This window comes from Pleurodeles waltl, chromosome 4_2 (assembly GCF_031143425.1).
Source record: "Pleurodeles waltl isolate 20211129_DDA chromosome 4_2, aPleWal1.hap1.20221129, whole genome shotgun sequence".
In the NCBI taxonomy this organism is placed as follows: Eukaryota; Metazoa; Chordata; class Amphibia; order Caudata; family Salamandridae; genus Pleurodeles; species Pleurodeles waltl.
The window spans coordinates 669,188,488-669,214,667 of NC_090443.1; the positions used below are offsets into that span (position 1 = coordinate 669,188,488).

The 26,180-nt window shown below is 45.2% G+C and overlaps 1 protein-coding gene across 3 annotated transcripts in view; it reads left to right on the top strand.

The window, feature by feature from the left end:
* USP33 (ubiquitin specific peptidase 33) overlaps positions 1 to 15,996 on the top strand; it is a 399,453-nt gene extending 383,457 nt beyond the window's left edge. For all 3 annotated transcript variants that reach the window (XM_069232248.1, XM_069232249.1, XM_069232250.1), the window contains one exon: positions 14,626 to 15,996. In XM_069232248.1, the coding sequence (XP_069088349.1) occupies positions 14,626 to 14,783 (158 nt within the window). In that variant the 3' untranslated portion in view covers positions 14,784 to 15,996. The remainder of the gene's footprint in view (positions 1 to 14,625) is intronic.
* Positions 15,997 to 26,180: the final 10,184 nt, after the last annotated feature.

Sequence of the window (26,180 nt, forward strand, 5' to 3'; positions counted from 1 at the left end):
AGTCCACGCACACTGCCAGCCAAGCGCCAATCCACGCACACCACTAGCCAAGCACCAGTCCAGGCATACCGCTGTCACATTTTTTTATACAAAAAATAAAACACAAACCAATTGGTAATAGATACAAAACTATAACTACAAACACAACAGCTCTAACTAAACACATTACACTAAGGCCAACCATGAAATCTGAACAAACCATATAAAATGATTCAGACCAGTCACTTTACTTTTACGCTCATGTTTGCAACCAAAAACTCTGTTGCATGTGGTACAATATAAAACATGTGGGCACACACAGCCCAGACTTAGGACAATCGGGACAGTACATACAGTTCTCCTTCCGAATACCTCTTCAGACACAGACTCTACATTTCTTAGCAGGAAAGTTTCTGTTTGACTGTATGTGGAATGTGATCATCAAAAGTGGCGATCTTTCAATCTAGCCACATCCTCCACCACTGCTTCTCTAGGAACTTTTGCCTGTTCAACTACAACAAGGCTGCCTATCACAGACTCCTGAAACTTAACAAATGTCATCTTTGACTCTGGAGAACAGCCCTTGAATACAACAAAAGCATTGAACGTTGCTAAATGGAACAGATGGATAACCAACTTCTTACACCCAACGCACACCTTATGAACAGCAGTGTAAGGTTCTAACCTCTGATATACTCTTATCTACACCACCCATGTGCTTATTGTAGTCTAAAATGCACTGTCCTCGCTTGAGTTTTTTTATTATGTTTTTTCTTTTTTTTTACAATTAAGTTATTTTTGGTAACCTTTATGGTTAGAGTGGATTGTGCCACAAGCAACAGTGTCCACTTTGAACAATTTCCTGAACAATTGCACACCAGTGTAATAGTTATCTAAGTATAAATTGTGATTGTTGTTAAAAAGTCCTCTACCAAGTTCCCAAACAATTTTCTCAGTAACTCCAAAAGTGGACTGGCAACACGGGGTCAATACTGGAATCCCTACCAGTGTATACCCTGAAATTATAGGCATATCCAATAGTGCTCTCAGACAGCATATAAATCTTAATTCTATAACGTGTCCCCTTGCTAGGAATGTACTGCCTAAAAACAATTGGCCCTTGAACAGGACCAAAGCCCCATCCAAAGCTATTTCTGTCCCTGGAACATAGATCTGTGAAAATCGATCTACAAAGTGATCAAGAACATGCCGAACCTTCAAAAGACGGTCACAATCAGGGTGATCTTGTAGCAACGCTAAAGCATTCTCAGCAAAATGCAGCATCTGAAGAAGAAGCAAATACCTATTAAGACTCATGGTTGCAGGAAATATAGCCGTTGCCATTAAAGGACTAGTAAACCAATATGAAGACAGGGACGGCTTCCTTCTGAGGCCCATCAAAAAAGTTAAACCCACGTACTTCCTCGACCCATCCAGATTTGTGGGATTCCACCGGGAAGCTCTATATTGGGGCTTAAGTCTGGCACTGGTGTCACTCAAATACTGTTCCGCATACAAATTAGTCTGCTCAACAATCTCATCCAAAAATACATCGTCCATAAACAACTGAAAGAAATGTATAGGCAAAAGGTTTTCAGTATTTACTCTACACTCTGCAACACCACTAAAGGCAGTCATCACCGGCTGCAGCATGTCTGGGGCAACCCAGAGTTCAGCTCTTCCAATGGGAACCCTTTCAGTCCCAGGCTGCAATCCATATGCCTCTTGCTGCACTATTAGCACATCAGTGTCTTCCTCTAAAAGCAGCATTTCATCTACACTGAGAGTGGCTTCATCATCAGATGATTCCTCTCTGACAGAAAATTCACTGCCAGAATCCTGGCCTTCCTCATCTTCTGCAGATGCACAGTCAGTCTCATAATCATGGTCAGGGGAAGACTTGAAAAGCATACCAACAACCTTCTGAGCAGTCATCGTGTGGCTAGCCATAATGCTTACTAAAACAAGTAACTTGACAAACAAGTCAACAATACCAAACACTGTGTGAAATAAGTAATAAACAAACTGAGGCTTGATCAAACAAAAAGTAAAACTACTGACATATAGCAATTGCAAGGTAAAGTCAATCAAATCAAAGCACACAAAGACCTATACACTGTAAATACCACTCACTTGCCATAGACAGCTAGACTCACCAGTACCTACTCTGCACAGACACAGCAAGCACCAACGACATCCCACTATAAAGGAAAAACAAAACAAAATTACACACAAGACAACACAATACACATTGTGCACAAATACTAGGAACATTTTGCACACATTGAAACATATTCTAAATATGCTGGTATTTTTGCAACATTTCCAAATAACACATTCCTGCAGATCATTGATACTCATTTGGATTAAACGGTGCAAAAAACGCTTTCTTACCAAACACGAGTCGTACCAAAGGGAAACAAAAGCTTTGCACTTGAATAAAAAGTAGGCATAAAACATTACGATTGCAAATGACAAACAAATAAAACATTTAACATTATAAAACACTATGAAGTCTGCCAGTCATCATTCAGATGCCAGCCACAGTCAGCTAAACGACATTCCACCCCCCCCCCCAACCAAGTACACACAGAGTGTCAGCTGAATTCCAGTTCCACACACTTAATTAGCGGACCACGGGAGGAAGTACCAGTGCTTCCCCCATGGGTGGGTGCCTGGACGTAATGGTTACGTCCAAGATGAGCGCCACAGCTGAGGACGTAACCATTACCCCCATCGCACCCAAGAGGTTAATGCAGATCAAAGTCAAGAGGTATGCCACCTCGACGTATTCCGCCTCCTGCAGATCCCTTATCAGAGCAGGAGCTCATAAATGTCACCCACCCGAGGAGCCTACTCCAATGGTACCCTCATCTCTGGTGCCCAACTCGGGTCCTATTCCAGGCCATTTGCCACCTTTACTAGTCGTAGCACCAGCATAACCACAAGTTCGAGTGCCACAAACTGATTCAGCTGTTTTTTTAATTGCTCTACTTCATAATGGCACTCTGTAGGTAGGCGGCAGGATCTCCTGTTGCGTGTCCTGAGCCTCCATACAGATTTTCCACTGGGGGAGTCTGCCTTCAGTGCCATAATACCCAGGGTGTCCACGTCATAGAATGCTTCCGGTGCATGACTGTTTTATACTGCTCTTCACCGGTAACGCACCCAATGGTTCCGATATTGATGCTTTTCCCAGTACCAGTGCCATCACTAGCATCAGCTCCTCAACAGGAGCTCTCGAAGGCCAAATCTTATCCCCACAGATTCAGAAGGGGAGCCCACAGGGTGGCTAAGGAGGCCAAGCGCAAGGAACTTCCACAGCCTAAGCTAGTGCCACGCTAACAGTACTGGCAAACTATGGAGTAGCTATTTTTTGTCAGATACACATGCAGTCCCTTTCAGAACATGAGGACTATGACAGCAGTGAGGTGGAGAATTTACTGCCCTTCAAAATACTACTGGGCTGGAGACTCTTTAAAAGAGACTGAAATGAAGTGTCCCATTGGCCCTCCTTCCACAGACATTACATCTTTTTAAGCAATATTGATAAAAGCATCAGTGGTTTCAAAACTTCATTGCCCACAGTAAGAACTTGGTGCCAGATGTACTAAGCAGTTTGCACGTCGCAAACCGCGATGTGCAAAATCCACTTTGCAATGCACAGACCCCGTTTTGCGATTCGGTAACCTGGTTACCGAATCGCAAAAAAAGGGTTTGCGAGTGGTAATTAGGAAGGGGTGTTCCCTTCCTAATTGCGAGTTGCAGTGCAATGCAGGATTGCTTTGTGAACGCGATTGCAAACCAATCGCAGTTTGCACCTTTTTGTAATGGGTGGTAACCCATTTGCAAAAGGGAAGGGGTCACCATGGTATCCCTTCCCCATTGAGAATGGCACTGCAAACATTGTTTTAGAGCAGGCAGTGGTCCTATGGAAAAATGAAACGAAAACATTAATTTTTCACTTTTGTAATGCATCTCGTTTTCCTTTAAAAAGCAGTCACAGACATGGTGGTCTGCTATCCGCAGCAGGCCACCATCCCTGTGAGGGCCGCCATTCGCAAGGGGGTCCAAATTGCGACCCACCACATGAATAATCATGAGGTGGGCCTTTGCGACCCCCCTGCGAATTGCAGATGGTGTCAGGGACACCATCCAACATTCTGAATTGCGACTCGCGGGTCGCAATTCAGAATGTTCCTACATCTGGCCCTAAGTGCAGAAAAGTGGCCTTGTTGGCATGGTTATCATCAACCCCCCAACACACACACACACACACACTTTTTGCCTGAAATTGATGCCAACTTGACTGAGTGTGCTGGAATCCTGCTAACCAGGCCCCAGTACCAGTGTTCTTTCCCACAAATTGTACCATGGTTCCCGCAATTGGCACACCCTTGGCACACAGTTAAGTCCCTAGTAAAAGGTACCCATGTTACTAAGGGCCCTGTGGCCAGGAAGGTCCCCAAAGGCAGCAGCATGTATTATACCACCCTGTAGGACCCCTCACCAAGCACATGCACACTGTCATTGCAGCTTGTGTGTGCTGGTGGGGAGAAAAAGACAAAGTCGACATTGCACACCTCCCAGCGTGCCATGCCCATAAACCACTGCCTGTGACATAGGTAAGTACCCCCCTTGCAGGCCTTGCTGGTCTAAGGCAGGGTGCACTATACCATAGGTGAGGGCATAGCTGCATGAGCAATGTGCCTCTTCAGTGTCTAAGTCCATTCTTAGACATTAGTGCAGTGTGTCCATATTGAGTACATGGGCTGGGAGTTTGTCATTACGAACTCCACAGCTCCATAATGGCTTCACTGAATACTGGGAAGTTTGGTATCAAACAACTCGCCACAATAAACCCACACTGATGCCAGTGTTAGATTTTTTGAAAAATGTACCCAGACGGCATCTTAGACATGCCCCCTGTATGTTAGCCAAGCTGCTAGGGCAGGACTGACCAGTCTGTGCCAGCCTGCCTCTTTCAGACCAGTTTCTGACCACATGGGTTGAGAGCTTTTGTGCTCTCTGTTGCCTGAAACAAAGTCAGCACTGGGTGGAGTTGCTTCACACCTCCCCTCTACAGGGACTATAACACCTGGCAGTGAGCCTCAAAGGCTCAGGCCTCATGTTACAGTGCCCCAAGTCACACCAGCTAGTGGAGATGCCCGCCCTCTGGACAAAGCCCCACTTTTGGCAGCAAGTCTTGCAGGGAAATTGGGGAAAACATATAGGAGTGACCACCTCAGCTGGGACCACCACTAACTTGTCCAGAGCTGAGGTGACCCCTCCCCCACCCCCTCATTCTTGCAAAATCCTTCATCTTGGTTTGGAGGAGAGGGACCAATAGAGTTAGGTCTCTGTCCCCCTCCCCGAAGGGAGTGGACACAGGAAGGTGTAGCCACCCTCAGGGACGGTAACCATTGGCTGCTGCCCTCTGATGCCTGTAATGCCCCTAAATCCAGGATTTAAGGGCTCCCTTGAGAGAAAACTGAAGCCACAAACTGACTTGGTCCCTGCCCTACTGGTCTGTCTCCAGCTTGTAAAGCCCTGCTAAAAGAAGGCCAAGCATCCTGTAGGACCAGCGACTCCTGCAAAGCCTCAAGAGGACAGCTTGCACCCCAGAGGACCAAGAACTCCAGTGGACAGCGGCTCTGTCCAAGAAGAAACTCCATCCAAGGACTCCAGAACCGCCCAGGATCCGCGAGTCCTGACCACTGCCCGTGTCTAGGTGGCCCAACCGACTAGAGCTAGTGCCCAGGCGATTCTGAGCAAGTGCCCACCGTGGGTTGTCCCCTCTTGTCCATCACGACGACGCCTGCATCCTATATCTGGAGGACCCCCCTCACCACAACCGAACCAGACGAAGATTCCCAACACCTTAAGGTACACGTGCACCCGCAGACCCCTGGCCTTGGGGAATTCGACCATCAGTGCAGGTACATCCAGCAGGTGACCCTCTTCCTTTTCTAGTCTCTAGTTCCCCGGAACCGCCCCTCTGGACTTCACCTGCAGCATCTTTGTGACCCCCGGGTTCCCTCTATAGGAAAGCATTGGGAACCCAACGCTGTGTTTGCACCCTGCACCCGGCCGCCCTTGCAGCGCTGAGGGTGTGTTTGCTGCTGACCTGTGCTCCCACCTCAAACCATACCCCACCATCCCCTGTGCTCCTTTAAACCCCCAGGTCTGCCCTCCGAAGACGCAGATACTTCCCCCCCCAGTCTCCATAGGAGCCCATGTTAAATCTACCTCAACTTTGACCTCTGCACCTGCCCGGCCCGTGTTGCTGGTGGTGGGTGTTTGGGGTTAACTTGAACCCCAAACTGTGGACATCCTAACACCCGGACACTGGAACTGTAAGTCTTGTACTTACCTCAAAACTGTGCTAAGTTTTCTTCCCCCCTGGAACTGTATCTGAAAATTGCACTGTCAACTTTTAAAACAGATTATGGCTACTTATTCAAAAACTGTATAACTTGCCAAATTGAAATGAAGTGGTATTGATACATATGTTGGATACTTAGTTGTAAATGTACTTACCTGCAAATTAAAAGTAACAAAATGTATTTTTGCTATATAAAAACCATTGGGCTGGAGTTAGTCATAAAGTGTGTGCTTCTCTTATTGTCTGTGTGGGGACAACAAATGCTTTGCACTACCCTCTGATTAGCTTTACTGCTCAACCACACTACCACAAATAGAGCATTAGCATTATCTACTTTAGCCTCTGTTAAGCCTCTGGGTAACCCCTGGACTCTGAGCACACTATATCTCATTTTGATATAGTATATACAGAGCCAGTTTCCTACACTAAGACAAAAATTTAAACAGATGCTGAAACTGGTGTCAGTAGCATCAGGGCCCCAGCTGTTATTTAACGATGCCCTGCTTGAAAACAAGGTGTCATGAGACAAATTCATCTTGGCCCCAGTTGTCAGCAGGGCGTTTTGTCAGAAGGTACAGGCCTGTAAAAGGGGACCATACTTTCCTTTCATCCCACCCCTCATCAGAAAGCCTGATGATCTATGCGTTGTCCTACGTGAAGCAGAATCCGGTTACTTTCTCTAAAGCCCCACCAAATAGGGAGTAAAAAAAAAAAAACTGGAGGCGATTGGTAAGAATGCTTTCTGATGGATACTTCTAACCACAGATTCATCTGGTGAATAATTCTCAGACATTAGACTGGATCCAGAAACTTTCAGACCACTTCTAATGCAGCTCTGCATGGGCATCTCTCTACTTTGAAAGTGATGAGAGAAGCTACATATAAGTACCAACATGCAAGCTAACTTTAGTGCCCCTCTTTTTGTGGTTTCAGACACAGATCCACATCAGCTTGTTGGAGTTGAGGGCGATTCGCTTGGTGCTGGACGCTTTCCTGCCCATCATTAAAGGAAAGCTGGTGTAAGTGCTCATAGACAATACCACTGCCATGCAGTACTGCAACAAGCTTTGCAGAGTGAGGTCCTAGACGCTGTCCCAGGACGCTCTATGCCTTTGCAAGTAATTGGACAGGCCAGGGATTTCTCTAGTGGTTAACCACCTGGCAGGATGGTTCAGTGCCAGCCTAGACAGACTCAGCTGCATCTTTTCATCACCAATGTCAGAACTCCTGCGCATTAGAGTTATAAAAGCAGCTCTCACTCGGAGACTCCTTCCATCCAGAGTGGAGCTGAGCACTCATTTATGCCTTCCCACCATTACCTCTCTTGCCCTGAGTTCTGAAGATCAGGAAAAAAGGGTACAAAGCATCCTACAGTGCAAGTACCAGAGTCTGAAATACTCAAAGCATGGTGTTCTGGGCGAGACTGCGACCACCTCACAAAATCCAACGAGTATCTTCACAAATTCCAGGAACGATAAGCCCAAACATTCCTGTAATGCTCAAAAGTGATGTTTATTTGGCACACAGCTTCCCCCAATGTGTTTCGGTATAAAATATCCTATTGGCATCCGACTAGACATGGCGAGTGTGGTATCCAGAACTGCTGGGCATTGGCATCTGTCCTTCCATTAAGCTGCTGCTTTAGGAGTATCTTCTGTCTCTGCAGCAAGGCATGGTCTTGCACCCTGGCCTGCAAATTTTTGCATCTTTATGCTTGGATATTGAGCGGCGACAGCTAACCTCCTTTGACCTGTATCCTGAGTTTATTAATGTCTTCTTGGCAGCAAGGCTTCCCTCCACAACATCAGTGTTTGCCAGCTTTTGGGTTAAATCTATTTGTCACAGCGACACCCGACAAATTGACGTTTTACAGGCAAAGTTGTCTGAAGTTTAGTTGTTTATTCCATCATTGGCACAGCAAGGACTTGTCTTTGGCACTGTTAAGGGGCTATTAATGGGCTCTTTGGGCCTTCCTATGTTTGTCTGATAAGCCTTGGTTGTTTAAATCACCAGCTGTGATGCTGTTTTGGAATAAATGGTCAATTGGAGGACAGGTATGCTAATTTCTACAGGCCTAGAAGGCCATAATAGTGGTGCAATGGGTCTTGCAAATTGTAGAAAGGGGCTATGCCCTTCCCTTCCAACAAGCTCCGCTCCAGGTTCTCCCACCTTAGTCAGAAGATAGTATCCATGTGATGCAGCAGGAGGTAACAATGTGCTGGAGAAATGAGCAATGAAGTTGGTCCTAAAGCAGGAGATTTGGAAGGGGTGTGCTACTCCTGGTACTTCCTAGTTCCAAACACAACAGCTGTCGTAGTCCGATCCTAGACTTCAGGGTCTTGAATTTGTTCCTGCGTAATAAGTTCAAGATGTTGTCCAAAGCTCAGGTTCTGTTGGTGCTCATAGCAGAAGACTGGATGCTGTCTCTTTACTTGCAGGATACATATTTCTACTTACCAGTAGCACAAGGGTACCTGCATTTCGTGATTGGGACCACTCACTATCAGTTATTGTCCTTGCTTTTGTTCTTAAACCGGCACCTCTAGCCTTCACAAAGGCAATGGCAGGTGTTGCAACTCATCTGAGAAGGTATGGGGTTCTCCATTTTCTTGAACCAAGATGATGGCTGCTCAAAGCCAGCTCACCACAGATGGTGTCAAGTCACCTCCAGGCAAAGGGTTAAGTGCTGTTCAAATTGGGTTTGTCCATCAGCGAGTCAAATCTCAAGCTCTGCCAGTGCATCCTGTTTATAGAGGCAGAACTGGACACAACATGTTTGAGAGCCTTCCTTCCTCTCTGAGGCTTCTGGGACATTTGGAATTATTCAGATGTTTGGGGAGGGAGCTTGAGTTCCAGTCCTAATGTTTTTTTCCTGATAGGGCTGCTGACTTCCTGCATCCTCCTTGTCGTAAACACAAGCCTAAACAAGGGCTCTCCAGGTGCCTTTGTTGTCAGTGGTTCCAACATGAAGAGAGGTTTGTTAATATCACCATTTCCCAGGATGCTGTAGCTGACCTGGACTGATGCCCCATAGAGGAGCACTTGTTACAAAGAATGCCCTTTCACCTTTCTCCAGCAATGACCACGATTTTGACAGACCCTCCCCCCACCCCCAACCGTGAGGTTGGGTGCATATCTAAAGTGGCTGGAGATCAAATGTCACCAGGAGAACAGGTGTTCCATATAAACCATTCAAACTTAAGACAATCTGCCTAGCCATGAAGGTATTCCTCCTTCCTGTCGCGATCCATCTGTCTAGCTCTTGCCAGACACCGTAATGTGATGTTTTAATAAGATGCGAGGTGTGGGCACACCAAAATGGGATCTGACTAGTTGCCAACTATCTGACTGGCTGTCCAAATACCAAGGTCTCAAGTCTCATTCAGCATCATCATGTCAATCACATGTAGTACTTTAACCCAGAAGTGGTTCTGAAAATAAAATTTTGCTCTGTACAGGACTGTTCAGATGGATAATTTTGAGAGAGCAAATGCTGCCCAACGTTTTGTGCCCTCCATTATCCTTTGCATGGAGCCTTGGGAGACATGCTTTGGTTGAAAAGGAGTTTCCCCAGTTTGCGACATGTTTCCTCCCTGTTGAGACTCAAAAAGTCCTCTTCTTGGTAAGAGACGTACCTCTTCCATTAGTGCCCAACTCTACTGTTGTCTGGCTCCCTAATGCATATTTTTTTGCTATACGCGAACATGGGTTATGCGTGTGCGCCATGACATAGGCATACCTCATGTACTACGGTCTTGGACCATGAGAGGTGCCAAAGCTCTTCCCTCATTCCTCCCAGTAGTGGAAGGCTACCTCCTTCACCAGGAGTTAAGCAGCACAAGCACAGTTGTGGTAGCATACTATGTAGTGATTGGTAGTAGTGAACAGAACCTTTTTAACCCATGTCACTGGAATGAGGCCTACAGGCTCACTCACCTTTTTTAAAGTTCTGCTGCTGTGTGCCTAACTCACTCTTTGCGTAAATTAGGTAGATGTAGAATGCTGCATAGCACAGGAGTGTTGGCTGTGTTAGTTGTATGATTGCCTGGGAAGGGTAAAGTACCAGGGTGGAGCAGTACTATGCAGAACATGGCTGGGTGTATGTATGCCTCGGAGGAATACAGTGCATGAAAGATAGTGCTGTGCAGTGCGTGCTCAGGGACAGCATGTGCTGGCTGTATGTGTGCTTGTGTAAAGTACAATACATGAAGGGTGAAGTGTTGTGCACTGCGCACATAGTGAGTGTGACACACACACACACGTATTGCAGCTGTATAGAAATAGGCTTTTGCAGGTTTCCTACATCCTTCCTTGCTGAATGGTCTTGGAGACTCTAAGTGTGTGGTTGAGGTCTCCCAGGTGTATTAGCAGGGTATGTGGGGGGGGGAGGGGGTTGTGGTGAGGCTAGGATCATGTAAGGAAACCGAGTGCACTGAGGTCTGCCACACAGATCTCAGTGTGATTGTTCTGACCAATTACAAAGTATATATTGAATTGGGTAGTCCCAATTGGCAAGTACTGGCTTACTTCTAAGTCTCTAGTATATCGTACGCAGGGTACCAAGGGCATGTAAGGTAGAGTGTCCACCCAGGGCTGCAGCACTGATTGTGCCATACTGTGTGTGACAAAGTACAAACATGGCTCCAGCCTGTCACTGCAGACTGGAAAGACTTGGTCACCCTGCAAGTTCGACTTTGCCATTACCATTAATGGCAAAGTCCCCAAGTCCCTTAATAATATATGTCTCCACTAAGGAAGGCCTATAGAGCCCTATGGCAGGGAGTTGTATAGTATTTAGCAATATATCGATTTTTATCTATGCCTCAGCAGCAAAACCCTTGAAGTTTTTTTCCTGGGGAAAGTTAGTAGCCCCATAGGCTAACACAGGGTTACCGGCTAGCATCCCAGCCTGGATAATGGCTGAAGAGACTAGCTAACTGGGTACTGTATCAGATTAACCATTGCATTAAATGTGTCCTGATAGCTAAGTCGAAATTAATGTCACTTTTAAAGCTAAACAACTTTCAGAAAGTTGCCACTCTGTGATCCAGCTGGTCCAGTGGCCTCACCCAGGCCATGGCCAACAGAGAGCTTTCTGCCTGCCTGGGGAGATGTGTGAAGTACTCCCAGGCTTAAGAACAAGGGTAGTTGCGCAAGGGCAAGGTGTTACCCTCCCTCTCAGGAAAGCCACTCAGGGTGTTAGCCCAAAAAGGTGAGCTTCAAAGGGAAGCCACCTTTCAAGGGCAAATGGTCATGACACTCCCGAGAAGTTGACTTTTGTTCACACAGACTAGCTGTGGACAGGATCAGAGAAAGGAAACCTTTACACAAATTATTTTTCCTGTGGGCTTATAAGCCTTAGGTAGCCACACTTCTGTGGTGGGCTACCAAGCTCAAGCTCCTCTCAGTTGAGGAAGTGACTTGACATTTTGAGAGTGGCAAGAATATTGCATGCTGGGATTGCCAAATGCCACACTTCACGGGAACTTTGTCACCAAAGAGGAGGGGACCTACTCACCCATTGACTAGTGATCCTGTTGTCCCCTCTGGCACTTTCCTGGAATATAATGGGCAGTCCTGGCACCCTGGACCTCTGTACACGTGGGATTTAGAGAAAGGACTGAAGTGGGACCATCCTGCTGCAGTTGAAAGTGCACAAAGAGAGGCTGCACTTTAGGCTGGTGAAGTTTGGACAGTGTCCGTGGCGTCTGACTCAGTTAAAACTTAGTTCCTGGCCACAGATCGACTCCAGCGGTCAGTTGGCTGGCCCCCTGGAACAGCACCAGGGATATCAAAGCTGGAAGAAGTGCAAACCGTAAAGTTGGTAGTCATTGCAGAAATGTTTTTGCTACCTGCCACCAGGCACCCAAAGTGACCAATCCTAGACAGCCAAAAGTTGCACCAGGGAGTCATCAAAGACCGGATTCCTGGTCCAGTAGGGACACTAGTCCCCACCAAAGGATTTCGCCTTTACCGCAGTGCAAGAAGACCAGTGTCCCAGCATCAACTGGCCACCTACTGCATCAAAGAGGCCTTTGTGGGACCCCGACCTCTCTGGCCAAAAGCGCCCCACTTCACTCGTGGACTAAGAACTCACTACAAAGGCAACCCCGTCGACCGCATCTCAGCTGGAGCACCCTTGAGCATCTTTACATCCTGTATCCTGCACATCAGGACTACTCCATTGACGTCTATGGCGGTCGTCCTGTAAAGTTTGGAAATGGACCTAAAAACCTTCTGGTGGGCAGGTAACTATCCAGAGTATCCTTACTGGCCTCCTAGACCTCTGTCCTGTCAGAATTGGTCACCCAACTCAGGTCAGAGTTGCAGAACAAACTCTTCTAAACTTTTCAGATAAACTATTTGTTGACCATTGCTGTTTGCTGTTGCATTAAAAGTTTTTAAATGCTTTAAAAATTCAGATCTCCAGAACCCTCTGGTGGATTTAGATGATCAAGGATTGTATAAATGTATTAAAAGGATCATAAAGAGTAGTACTTGGTTTCTGAGATTAACCCTTTGATGCTCACATCACTGTAGCTGAGATCCAAGTGTACCTTCTGGTCACTCCCATGAATTATGTTGTGGACAGTCTGCTTTGGAGTCGTGCCTGCTGTAGCAGACTTCTTTCATGAAAGAAGATGAAAGGTGCCCACTTCAAAAGAAGCAGAACCGCAATATAAAACTTCAAAGAACCAAACTCTAAATTACATTCCGTGTCTTGAAAAGGGCTATAAAAAGGAGAGGTTCAGTCCCCAAAGATTTGTCATCTGCCAAGCTTCCAGACGGGCTGTGTGGGAAGGGGAAGAAGCTCTGTAAGATTTCTGCCCGTGACCAGGACTGGTTGCCGAGGCTTGCTAGTCTCCCTGCTGGGTAAGGGGACATCGCCAGGGAAACCAAGACTACCTGCTGTTGAGCACCTGCCTGCTTGCCAAGACCAGTGTGCTTTATGAGGACGATGAGAGCATTAGAAGGAGCCAAGTTTGGTTAGGAGCCCTACTATGAGGACTTGTGGTGCGAGGATTCAGGTGTGCACGATCAGGCCATAGCTCATGTGCAAAACTGTTTTTGGTGACCTCTGTATGCCAGGAGAGGGCCATCATAATTTATTCTGTGTGGAAGGCACAGAGCTCACACAGCATCAATGCGGTGATCCTGTATGCCAGAGGGGGCCACCGGTGAATGAATTGGCCTGGAGCATGAGACTTTTGTCTGCCAAGTGTAGGGCGATCCCACTGAAGAGTCTGCACCCGATTGTGAGCCACACAGCAACCCGTTTGCCAGAAGAGGCTGTCGGTATCGCTGTGGCCAGCTGTTTGGGTCGTGGTCTGGATGATAGGATTACTGCTGTGACCAGCGGGGTGTAGCCAGCTAGGTGTACCAAACTGGTTCCTTGATCGTAGGGGGCTGCGGAGGACATCCTACCCTTACCGGAGCTCCAGTCAGGATCCCAAGAACTCTCCCTCCCTCCCACCCCCACCCCCAGCACCATTTTATTTTCTAGGGAAGATGCAACTTAGCTTTTTTGTCTGCCGCGCAGGTGCAGCTTTGAATATTCGAGCCGACCGGTAGGCTGTTCAAAAAGACAAGCCTTTGTTACCGGGTGCTGCCATGTTCATCCCAAACAGCCCTTCACTCTGAAATCTCTTCACAGAGCAGGGAGGCTGGGTGGATCAGTAAGGAATCTGCGGTTAGAGTTTTGCCGTTAACGAACGTAAGTAACTTGGTGGACAAAGTAAAGCACAGATAGCCAAAGCCAAAATACTGGCAGTCAGTGCTAGACCTAATTGCTTTGCTAAAGTTTGTTGTTTACTGTTTTAACTTTGTGAACTAAGTGGAAGCTCTAGAACCATCTGCTGAACTCTGCAGCTCCAGTATGAATTTTGGTTCATAAATCATTATCCTGTTAGTGAACATATTTTGAGTCCTCTCCCAAAACATTTAGGCAATTTGTGAATCGGCCTTAGTGGTTCTTGAGCCTTGCACCCTTTTTGCGCCACTGTATTTTCACACTTACCTCATATGAAATGTATAATTCAGAATATATCAATCCATGTTTAAATTAGAGGGCTTGTACTATTAAAAGCATAATATTAACACATCGTATTCAAGGGATCCTGTGCTACCTTATTCGGAAAATCCTCCATAATATATGCTCTATTAACCAGTAGCTAAATCATGGAATGCTGCCACTTTTGTAAAGGAAGTTGTGCTTGTTAGCTTTGATTTAATTTTTTTTTTCTGCTACATTGTTGCTTCAGGGGCCGATTCAGGCCAAATCTCACAAGAAACTTGGAATTTTCTCCAGACTATCTATGGCGGAGGTCCAGAGATCATATTGCGACCAACTATTGCAAATGTGGATCCAGATGTGGTGCAAACAGAAGAGAAGATTGATGTAGAAATTCGAAATATGTAACTTCTGGCATATGAATGAAGGAAAAAGTATGAAGACAATGGGCCTTATTTAGATCTCGGCGGAGGAGTTACTTTGTCGCAATGGTGACAGATATCCGCTCCCCCAAAATTTAAATACCACAGAAAACAATGGTATTTACATTTCGGTAGATAGGATTTCCATCACTGTTGCGACTGAGTAACCCCTCTGCCAAGATCTAAAGCAGACTCAATGTCTTTCTCAGGAGTGGTTCTGTCCTCCTTGTTTTTGTTGACCAGCACAGAGATGACTATTGGGCATTATTATGTCTGTGAGAGATTGAGTTGAATTTTATAAATATATCCATGTATTTTATTAAAGACTTTATATAAGTTACAAGGGAGCCTTACCACTGCAGTACATTAATGATGATTTTTAAAAGAATGCAAGTTATGAATTATTGCCGCCAGTGAATAAAATGTGAACTTTTTATTGCAACTGAACTTTAAAATCATGACAAATAGAATGAATGAAGAAATGGTTTTAGACATTGCTGTGAATTTATAGGTTATTTTAATGTTTACTTAAAGTATTATTCTTTAGAGCATCGTCTTGTCGTACAGTTATTTTCACCTCTTGAATTCTGTGTAGTCGGTTTTACTTTAAATGTTTTGGTAGGCTGCATAATAAATTAATGTAATGATGTTCCAATTCACAGACATTTCCAACCAGACTCAGGAATTATTTTTAATGATTTTCATTTGTTGCACTGCAGTGTGTGAAACAGCTTAATAAAACTTCCAAAGCCTTCTCATAGAATGTAGTATGATTACTTGGATACTGTCCGCCACAGATGTCTAATTTATTTGCTATAAAGAAAATGCTGTGAATAGAAACAAGAATGGCATGTTTAATATTATCAAATTAATATATGTATATATATATAGTTTTGTATATTGGATACTTTTCTTTTAAAAGCATGCTGGTAAAATGTTAATGAGAGAAAACGTTATCTTGGAGACTGGGCTCCAACTGATGTATGTAAATGCAAGGTCATTCTAGTTTAAAGTCTTAAAATACGTTGGGATGCTTATTGCAGAATTTGGATGGGATTGATCATACGACAGATAAGCCTTGTTAGGTTATTCACCTTTGAATGTCCATGGCACTTATTTCTGTTTGTGTTTGCAAGATTAGTACTGCTGTCTGCTAAGCCGCATTGAAGAACAATAAATTGGCTTGATACAATTTTAAACACATTGCTTATGTTTCATTTAGCTAATACTTTTACTTTAAGTTTGAAACCTATGTTAAGAGTTTTTAACCCAATCGTTGGGTGATATTTTTCCACTGAATGGGTTAAATGGAACTTGAATAAACTCTAAAATAATTTGCTTATTATATTACACTGGCCATTTAAATTTACCTTCCAATATATATTCTTTTCTGATGGATCCTTCTAACCGCATATTCCTACCATTTCGAATGTCCCCAGGTGCTATACTGGATCCAAATGAGTATTAAGCAATGGTTTTGCATGTGGGTGTGGTAGTGCCGTGTGACTGTGCTGTCACTGTGGATGTGACATAGCGGAGACACATAGAAGCACCACCTGTGTGCTCTGACATCAGTTCTTCCAAAAAACGTTTCACAGTGTACTGGGAAACTGTCCCCACCGAAAAGGACGGGATTCAAGCCATGGAGAGATTGCAGTAAACAGATAGTCACAAACCCAAATTGAGGATAGGTATGTTTTTGTTTTTTGTTTTTTTTTATTCTGGTTATGAACCTCAAGTCATGTGACAGGTGTGCCCTAGGCACCCAAAGGAAAAGGAAATTTGGGACTGGGAAACAAAACTGTACATCGCGCAACAGGAGACAAGGTTGTGATTGAAGCACAGGTCTTGGGGTTGCTCCAAGCTGCTTGCCTCATTGCAGTGCCGGTCATAAGGCCGCTCCCACAGAAAACATACTTCCTGGTCAAAGTTGTCTGGTAAGCCTAAACCCAAGCACAAGAAAACTAAGCCATTGTCAAATCCACAGCAAATAGAAGCCTTCAAAGAGGCTATGCTGCAGATCGGTTTTGCAATACTGGCTCTTACTGGTGTTTCTTCAGGCCCCACAGAACCTCAAGATTCAGGTACATGGTGGCTCCTTCCTTATTGAGTGACTCCCCGGCACCAGGCGATGTCGATGACCAGGCCCAGATACTAATCTCTGATACCAAAAAGACATCACCCCGATTCAAGCATATTTTCCTCTATGAAATTACAAAAGCGCAACCAGTAGTCATTATACTAGATTCAGATCCAATTCCTCTGCCCTGACATCTGTACCATCAGAGGATTCATACTATGTTTGGCTCTGATTCTGAGCCAGTTCAAGAAACGTCCTATGTCCCTCAGGACTGGAGACAGATTCCTCCCCTCTCATTACACTGACAATTCATTATAAGTCGACCTAGAAGTTGCCTCCTTAAACAGAGCAGTACTTGCCTCCTGTGTCTTCCCCCTCCCCTGCCCCCCCCCCCAAAATATGGGAGAAAGCGCTTCATTCAGAGTTGTACAAAAGAGAGCAGCTGAGGCACTAGCGTTGCAGTTGCCAACTACTGAGATGAGAATAAGTGTATTGACTGAGATACTTCTACTAATGTCAGCTTACTCTTAGTTCTTACTATCATTTAACAAATCTCTTACGTATGCCCTTCTGGTTAGATCGTCTAAGCTGTGTTCATGTCTGGCAGTTAGTTGACCGGTGGCTAAATGAGACACACTGGCTCCCTCTGACATGGATTTAATCACCAAGCGCCCCACACCGGAAATCTATTTATTCAAGCCTCAAAAGGTACGGCTAATCTAAATACCTTTGTTAAAAGTCGTCGGGACAGTGATTTGAAAAGAATGGATCCCTTCAGAAAGAGAATGTTTCTTCAGCCAGTGTGGCTCTCGCATTCATTAAAGAACTTTGCCTTCTGGGGAGGCACACTCATGCACTACAGGACATGGCCAGCAACATCTTGCCAACCATCCCAGAACACTTTATGGCCTGTTTAGCCCAGACAACACAGGATAGCCTGGATGCAGCCAAGTTTTTGCTCTGAGTTGAACTGGCCATTAGGGACTTAATTGGGAAGGGTAACACCACTGTGCTCAAAAAGCAGGCCTGGATACAATCAACCTGATTTTATAGTCTCATACAAGAGTCTTTAATGGACATGCCCTTCCAGGGCTTCAGACTGGTTAGAGAAAAGGCTGGTTCTGCTTTAGAACATTTCAAGGACAATAGCGCCAGAGCTCAGTCTTTGGGGCTATTGACATCAGCTAAACAATTTCCTCACCAATATTGAAAATTAAGAGTTTATTCCAGGGGTTTATGTTAAAGATATTGCCAGCCTTCTCAACGTATAGTGCAGTATCCAACATAATCCTTTCACATCTGCGGCACCAGCAAAAAACACTCCAGCTACCTGGGACAGCTCCAATTCTTCTTCCTTTGCTACAGATGCTATCAAGCTGCTTTAATTTGGCCTCTCGGGCTCATGTTTGAAGTGTATTGGACAAAGTACAACATTTCCTGTCCAGTTGGAGATCTATCCCATCAGACAGATGGATGTTACAGATTACACAAAAAGGCTACACCTTGCCGTTTGCTTCCTTCCCACCATCCTTACATACCACAGACACTTTCAGAATAACTTTCCACAATCCTGATGCAGGAGGTCCACCTTCTGTTGTCCAAGAGTACCCTGGAGTGGGTACCAGAATTAGAGAAGAAGATGGATGTTATTATTGTTACTTCCTTGTCCCGAAGGGTGTAGACACCTCTGGCTTATTTTGCATCTAAGTTTGAAACTTTTCTGAGGAAGGAGAGGTTCAAAATGCTCCCTCTTGCTCAGATCCTGCCCGTTTTGGAACCAGCAGACTAGACAGCATCCTTGGATATGCAGGGCAAGTATTACCATACACAGGTCTTGAAATTCCACAGGTGTTACCTAAAGTTAAAAAGGGCCCAGAAACACTTTCAATTTAGTGTGCTCTGCTTTGGCCTTACCTCAGGTGTTCACGAATGTGATGGCGGTGGTTGATGCCCAGTTTTGAAGTTCCCTTATTCCCATACCTCAGTGACTGGCTGCTAAAGCCATGTGTGCCATAGTCAGTTTTTAGACCACCTCTGGATGATGGCTGAACACCTGCCATCCTTGGATTTCACTATTAATGAGCAGTCATTCCAGGTGATCCTTGCATTGGCTTCCATTCATTGGAGCAATTCTGTACAGGGTAGAGTTCAAGGTCTTTCCTGTGCCACAGCCTGTCTAAGTCATTCAGGATATGATTGTGATGATTCAGGAACTATCTTGGGCTAAAGTGACAATGGCTCTGAGGCTTCTTTTCAGGCCCAGCTCTGCATTAGAGATGCCTCTCTTACTCCATCCACCTATCTAGGAAAATAGCACAGGATCTGTAGAAGTGGCTGGCAAATGTCAATTTAACATGCAGCAGCCCCAGCCTCACTCCCCTTCCCAAGGTTCACAGTGGTGACAGATGTGTCACGCATGGGTAGGGCCAACAGGAAGAGGTGGAATTTAGAAGCCTCCGGTTTCCAGGAGAGAGTCCGCTTCATATTAATCATTCGGCTGATCCTTCTGGCCCTAAAAAGCCTTCCTGCTGTTAGTCAGAAGGGAGGCTAGTGAGGGTCCTCATAGAAACACAGCCACCAGGTGGTACTGAAACGAGTAGGGTGCAGTTTGATCCTGGATCCTGTTCCAGGAGGCGCTACACCTCAGGAGTTGGTTGGTCCAGCAGAACATCTCCCTGGTCACCAACCATCTGCCGGGGTCTCTGAATGCCAGAGCGGATGAACTGAGCAATTGTCTCAGGCAGACTATCAGGGGCATCTTCATCACGAAGTGGCACAGTGAATCTTTGGGCAAATTGTCTACACCCTGGCTAGATCTATTTGCCAACGTAGAGAACACGCATTATCAGCAATTCAGTGAGCTGGAGATTCCTTTAAAGCATTTGTTAGGATATATGTTCAGCTGGGATGGAAGGAAGGACTCCTGTATCTATTCCAAACCCTACCTATCTTGCCTCGAAGTCATCCGGCATTCCCAGATTTGAGGCAGATAGCCTCTATTCCACAGGGCCTCCCTCAGATACTTCAATCAGGTAGGTCCTGTGTGCACTTTAATGCATATGCTCACGACCTAGCATATTCAGCCAGCCCCATATACATTAGGGATCCTAGACCCTGATGAATGCCTCAGACTGTTTTCGGCTATAGGAGAGGGCAGAAACATGTTGTTCTTTTGTTAGCCCAGCAAGGTCTTGGAGGGCACGGTGAGAGGGTATTTGTTGCTCCTTTGGGGTACTCTGTTCGCATGACCAATCGTCTTTGTTTAAGCCACTTGATGTGATGCGGTTTATAAAATGTTTAAATCTTATGTTTCCTCCCAAAGTATGTGTTATGCCTCAGTTGGACCTAAACTTGGTGTTGACATTTCTCTTATGCATTTAATCACATCAGCACGACATGTGAGTGAGCTGAAGGCACTTTCAGTGCAAATGCCCTACCACCACTTTCTTTGCAGGACAAACTAGTGGTAAGGACCTGGAATGCCTTCTTGCCAATGTTTGTCTCCTTTCCATGTTGGTCAATCTGTCACTCTGCTAGCATTCTCTGCCCCACCTCACCTCTCAAAAGAGGAAAAGAGGCTCCATGTTCTTGATCCGAGGGCAGCATTAAGCTTTTACATCAATTGCATGGATGATCAGCTCTTTATGAGATTCTTTGGGGCAAAGACAGGCAAAACGGTGCAGAAGGTGGATAGTCCTCTGTAGCAAAATCAATTACACACTAGCCAAGAAGCATCACCCTGGAGGTCTGCAGGCTCATTCTACAGGGTGCCATGGCTGCTACAGTGCCACTGGTGTGAGGGGTGCTTGTTCTAGACATTTCTTAGACTGTAACATGGGCATTGGTGCATACGTACACAAAGGACAAGCACCTTGACAGCCAAATCTGGATTTTGCCTGCACAGTTATACAAGACTTTTTGGGTTGAGCCCTCTAACTAGAGCCTTCACCTTTGGAAAGTACTGCTATGAGAGCTGATGTAAAAGTGTGGAATCTGCAGTGAGCAGTATATAGAAGAACATGCTACTTACCTTCGGTAACACTCTTTCAAGGGGATCGTCCATAGAACTGGTTCCTCACTGCCCTCCCACCTCCCCTTGCAGTGGAGTCATCTCAAACGTTCAAGGTAGGAGATCAATACTTCTCTTACTCTTTGTTTGAAGGAGAAAGATAAAGGAAACTGACAGCATGCAGGGGGTGAGCTTGTATAAGGCTCCACTCTATCACTTCTGGGTTGGTACAGAAGCACCATGGAACCATGCAGTAACTTGTTCATTTGGAAATGTTTGGGTTTGATGTGACAACACAGCTGTCTGCACGACCTATTTAGGCTTTGATTCCACCCTGAGGAGTATTGCCTTCTCAGCTCATCCAATTGGCTGTTTGGTGTATCATTTTGCCTTCCAGGAACTCTTTTACATCTGAAAAGTAGTGAGTCATCATCCTATTGGTTGCATTCAGTTCCTTATCTCAAATAAGCATTCAATACTAGAAAGCAATCAGTTTTTGCTACTTTTTCCTCACAGCATAGGGCAGTCCAATAGTGCAGGCTTTAATCTGATAAACACCATTTGTATGTACGACGGATGTAAACAGCACTTGTGAAAGTCTCTCTTTACATGTGTTAGCACGTTAAAAACAGATCTGTTGACTTTGCCAATACTTGCTTCTATTCATTCTAATAGCTACAGATAGTTTGTGAACTTTAAAATAACCAAATCCTCTCACTTTATATGTTTTGTGTGTCATTCCAATGTCCATTTCCACTCCTACCCTGCTATTTACCTATGTGGCCTTAAAGACTTCTTTTATGGAGTTTCACCTTCTTTACCAAGTTAATCAACAATCCAAAAGTCTCACTTGAAAATGATTTGAAATTAAACTTCTACACTTGTGGGGAAGTAGGCAATTGACATGACGGCACGGGGATGAAAGTCTCCCCTACTGGTGCTTCTGCCTGACGCAGCCTTGACACTGGAGTCTCGGGCTGCATGGCGACATTCAGTTTGGGAAGGAGTTCTGGTAGAAGGTGGCCCGGGTGCACCTCACAACTCCTACTCTTCTCTGCATTGGCTCGCGGGCCCTGTGCTCTACATATAACTGTTGCTGGTCGCTGTTGGGATCTCAGCAGTCATGCTGCGGTGCCTGGGGTCTGTTTTTTTTTTACTTCTGTGCCTCACTTGGGATTTGGAGGGGGCTACAAAGGGGGACTGGACCCAGCCCCTTGCTGGATTTGGTTTTGTGCAATTAGTAGGTCCAGCTGATATGATTGTGGTGGCGGGGGCTGCAGGACTCACACAGCAGGTGGGACAGTGCCATAGCGTGCCCTGGAAGTCTGTGAACTCTGCGCTACGCCAACTCTTTCAGCTACCAAAACGCTATGGGGCCTCAAGGGAGAGCGGTTCAATTAGGTCCCAAGGTACAAAGAAGGAACCCAAAGAGCCCAATCTGCACATAAAGCCTGCTGAACTTGCAGTGCTCATGGATGATTCTGGGACCCCAGGTGCTGGAATTAAGTGCTCTGCTGGTGGGATCCTGAACAAGTCAGACGGATCCAGCTAGTGCGGATGGAGCTTGGGATGGAACTGGAGAAGGGGCTGCTGTGTGTACTCACATGAGAATCAAGAAGCCCTTGAAGCTTTTTTTCCTTGTCTGTCTTTTTTGAGAATGGGACCCAGGTTAGGTCAGATTCTGATAAACAAAAACAATATGGACATCAGGCATGGTCAACTGAACAGTATTGAATTACAATTTGCCAGCCTCACTGAATCTGCCTAAAGCACTTAATATCAGGTGCCCCAGCGTGATGGGAGAATTCCGGATTTGTCACTCAAGATGGAAGACTCGGAAAATCGTCTGTGGAGGAAATACATCTGGGTTTTCAGGATTCCGGAAGAAAATGAGAAGGGCAACCCCAGAGGCTACATTGTTGATCTATTTAGACAAGCAATTCAGCAGTTTAGTGGCTGGGGCATGGATTGCCAGATTTAGTGAGCTCAGAGGTTTCCCTTCCTTAAACTAATTAAAGGCAGGGCTGCACAGTATCTACGGGCCATTCTGATTAAGGTGGGTAACTTTCCCCTGAGACAATTAATATTTCAGCCAGCACGTCTGCAAAAGCCACGTTAAAGCTTGCAGGATGAAGTTCTTTGTGAGATCGGACTTCTGTGATGAAACACTTGAGCGGAGGTGGCGACTTTGAGAGACTATTACATCCTCCCAGGAAGCGTCAGATGTTATCCTGAAAGGGTATTTAGGAGCTGATGTTGGAGTATCTCTCAGAAAAAAATTACTTTGTGGGTTGAGCTATGAATGGAAAGCTGTATGTGGCTGCTGATGGCCCACCAATATTGGGTTGGTTGCACCAATATGATCTAAACATAGTGGTGAATCCTTGGGGGACCAAGCAGGTAATGGTAGTTGAGGAGGAGTTGGACATTTTGCTCAAAGACTTCAAAACAGTTTTTGAAGACAGATTAGGGGGAGCAAAGTATCATAAGCACAAAATATTTATAAGGAAAGATGCTTTACCTGTGAGACATTCAGCGAGAAAGGTGCTATTGGTGGTGCGTGCTTAGGTTAAAACCATACTAGATAAATGATAAAAGACAAGGCGATTAGCCAGTTGAAGTGACGCAATGGTTGTCCCCAGTTGCAGTGACTAAGATATCAGATGGCTCCCTGTGATTTTGTGTAGACTTATGTAACCTTAATCAGACTGGTTATAGATTTCTTTCAATTGCCGAACATCGACAAATTGTTTTTTTCAATTGTCAGAATGTAAATACTTTTCAAAGTTGGATCGTAGGAGTGCCTATAACCAGCTGGAATTGCATCAGGACTCTAAACATTTAACGGCATTCACTGAGGTGGGAGGTGTCTCACAATTCAACATATTGCAATTTGGGCTCTCATCAGTGGACAGTGTATTTCAGAGGCTGATGGCTAAGTTAAGTGGTGTTAAGAATTAGGTTGTCTTTCAGGATGACATACTGGTCTTCGGGAAAAATGTTTCTGACCATACCACTGCACTGCAAGAAGTCCCGTCCTGAATTGCTTAAGCTAGGATAACTGTATGCAAAGAAAAATGCAAACTCCCGGTGGACAAATCTGAGTACCTAGGGTTCCCATTATAGGCCCACAGTGAATTTGGTCAGTGCGATAATGAATGCACAAGTTCCTGATGACACCGACAAGCTGAGATAATTTGTCAGCCTTGAGGAGTACTATGCGAAGTTTGTGAAGGATTTTGCATACAAGTAAATCCACTGAGGTAATTATTGAAAAAATGAAAGAAGTTTGAGTGGGGAGACACTGAACAAGTGAACTTCGATCAGCTCAAGCTTGACATTTTGCATGCTGGAATTTTGGTTCAGTTTCAATTTGGCGTGAAAACAGTTCTCACTGTAGATGGAATTGGAGCTGTGCTTGCAAAAATATGTGGGAAAATGGAGGAAACTGTAGCCTTTGTTTCTCGCTCATTGTCAGACACGGAAAAAAACTATTCTGTCATTGAGCAAGAGGTGTTAGCTGCTGCTTGGGCAATTCATTATTTCCATGTTTTTATTTAGGGTTGCAGATTTACACTCTGGGTTGATCATAAGCAGCTGCTAAAAGTACTGGGTCACAATGCCACAAACAATTGTTCTGGACTTTTAGCAGGACTGGCTGTTAAACTACAGGTCTAGAATCGTGATCTGGAGTACGTGCTAGGGTGGAAGAACAAAGTGGTGGACTGTTTGTCAAGACTGCCAGACAAGACTGCTGAAGAGTGTAGTTTTGAATCTGAGAAGGTGGTGGCGGCTCGCATTGATGCCACAGGATTGCAGGTATGTGTGCCATGGACAGCAATTTGGTCCTTAAAGCCGTGAGGGAACTGACTGCTGGGGGGTGATGAGAAGGGAGAGAACTGTTCCTGATGCAGTTAAGCCACCATTCCACAAGGTGATGGGAGAATTGTCCTTGGTGGGAAATAGGCTGGTGATGAGGAATGAAACGTTTGTGCTGTCTGCTTTCAGAGAGAAACTAATACAGTTAGCCCACAAGGGGCATGGGTGACTCACTCTCTCTGAGAAATTCTAGTGGCCAATGATGTATAGACATTAGAAACAGTGGATTGAAAAATGTGATGTGTGCAAGAATTCTAAAAAGAGGTTAGGAATTGGCCTGGGGGAGAAAGGGAGGTGAGCATGTAATTTAGGTGGATATTTTGTGGGAGAAAAGTATGTTTCCATTTTATAGGGCCACTTATGTGCCCCCCTGAACATGAGAGGTATGCAGGAGTCTTAGTGGATGCCAAGTCCAGGTGGATGAAGGCGGCTTTTATAAGATGTATCAATACTAAAGCCACCATTGCAGTCTTAGGGGTATGCAGAGGATGTGGTGAGAAGCTAAAACATTAAAGGCACTGAGGCTAGAAGAGAATACATGTTTCAAGACACTACAAAGATAGATAGCTCCACCACTAAAAAACACAGAGGATGATTCAAACCACTTTTGACCAACAGCAGCATCAACACAGCCTTAATGGCAACAATCGGCCTTAATCGGGCATGTTGTTCCTCTATGTGTTGCAGCGCACAACACCAGCACCAATCGGAGTCCTATATCAACTCTCATTAATGATTCCTCCTCCCCACCCCCCTCCCCCTTTGCCATTAGGGTGGAGGTAGAGGCACTACTGCCAATTATCTTGACGAATACTGAACACCACAGACAGCTATACAACAGTGTTGAATATTGTGCAACATGGTTAATACTGATACAAAGCACCCTCTCCTTTAATGCCACTAAAAAAGGAAAATATGTTCAAGATATTTTGTGGTACAAAGAAAATGTCCAAAGAATAACTATAGATAGTAGCCCTAAGGCAAGTCAATAATAGGATAAGAAATTTTGAATGTTGTTACTCCAGCAGATATTTCATAATTGTGAAAGGAGACTAGATGCAAGTAGTGGATTTAGATGAGGTTTACTTCTGCATCCAAATAACCAACCTTAACGGGAAGTTCCTAATACTTGTGGTGGGCCAAACCTATTATAAGTACAGACTCCTAGCTTTCAAATTGAAGTCAACGCTTAGAATATTCTCTGGGGGCATGGAGGTCGTTCCAGCTATTCTGAGCAGCGTCAGAATTGGCCACAGGGCAGTCTTGAAGCCTGTGCCTCCCGTGGGGAAGGAGGAGCGGCAGCAAGAAGAGAGGGTGGTAAGTTTTATTTGTTTCTTAATATAGTTTAATATTTATCCTCTGGCCCCCCCACCCTGCCCCTTTACAGTGCAGCGAGCCACGACTGGCACAGGGTT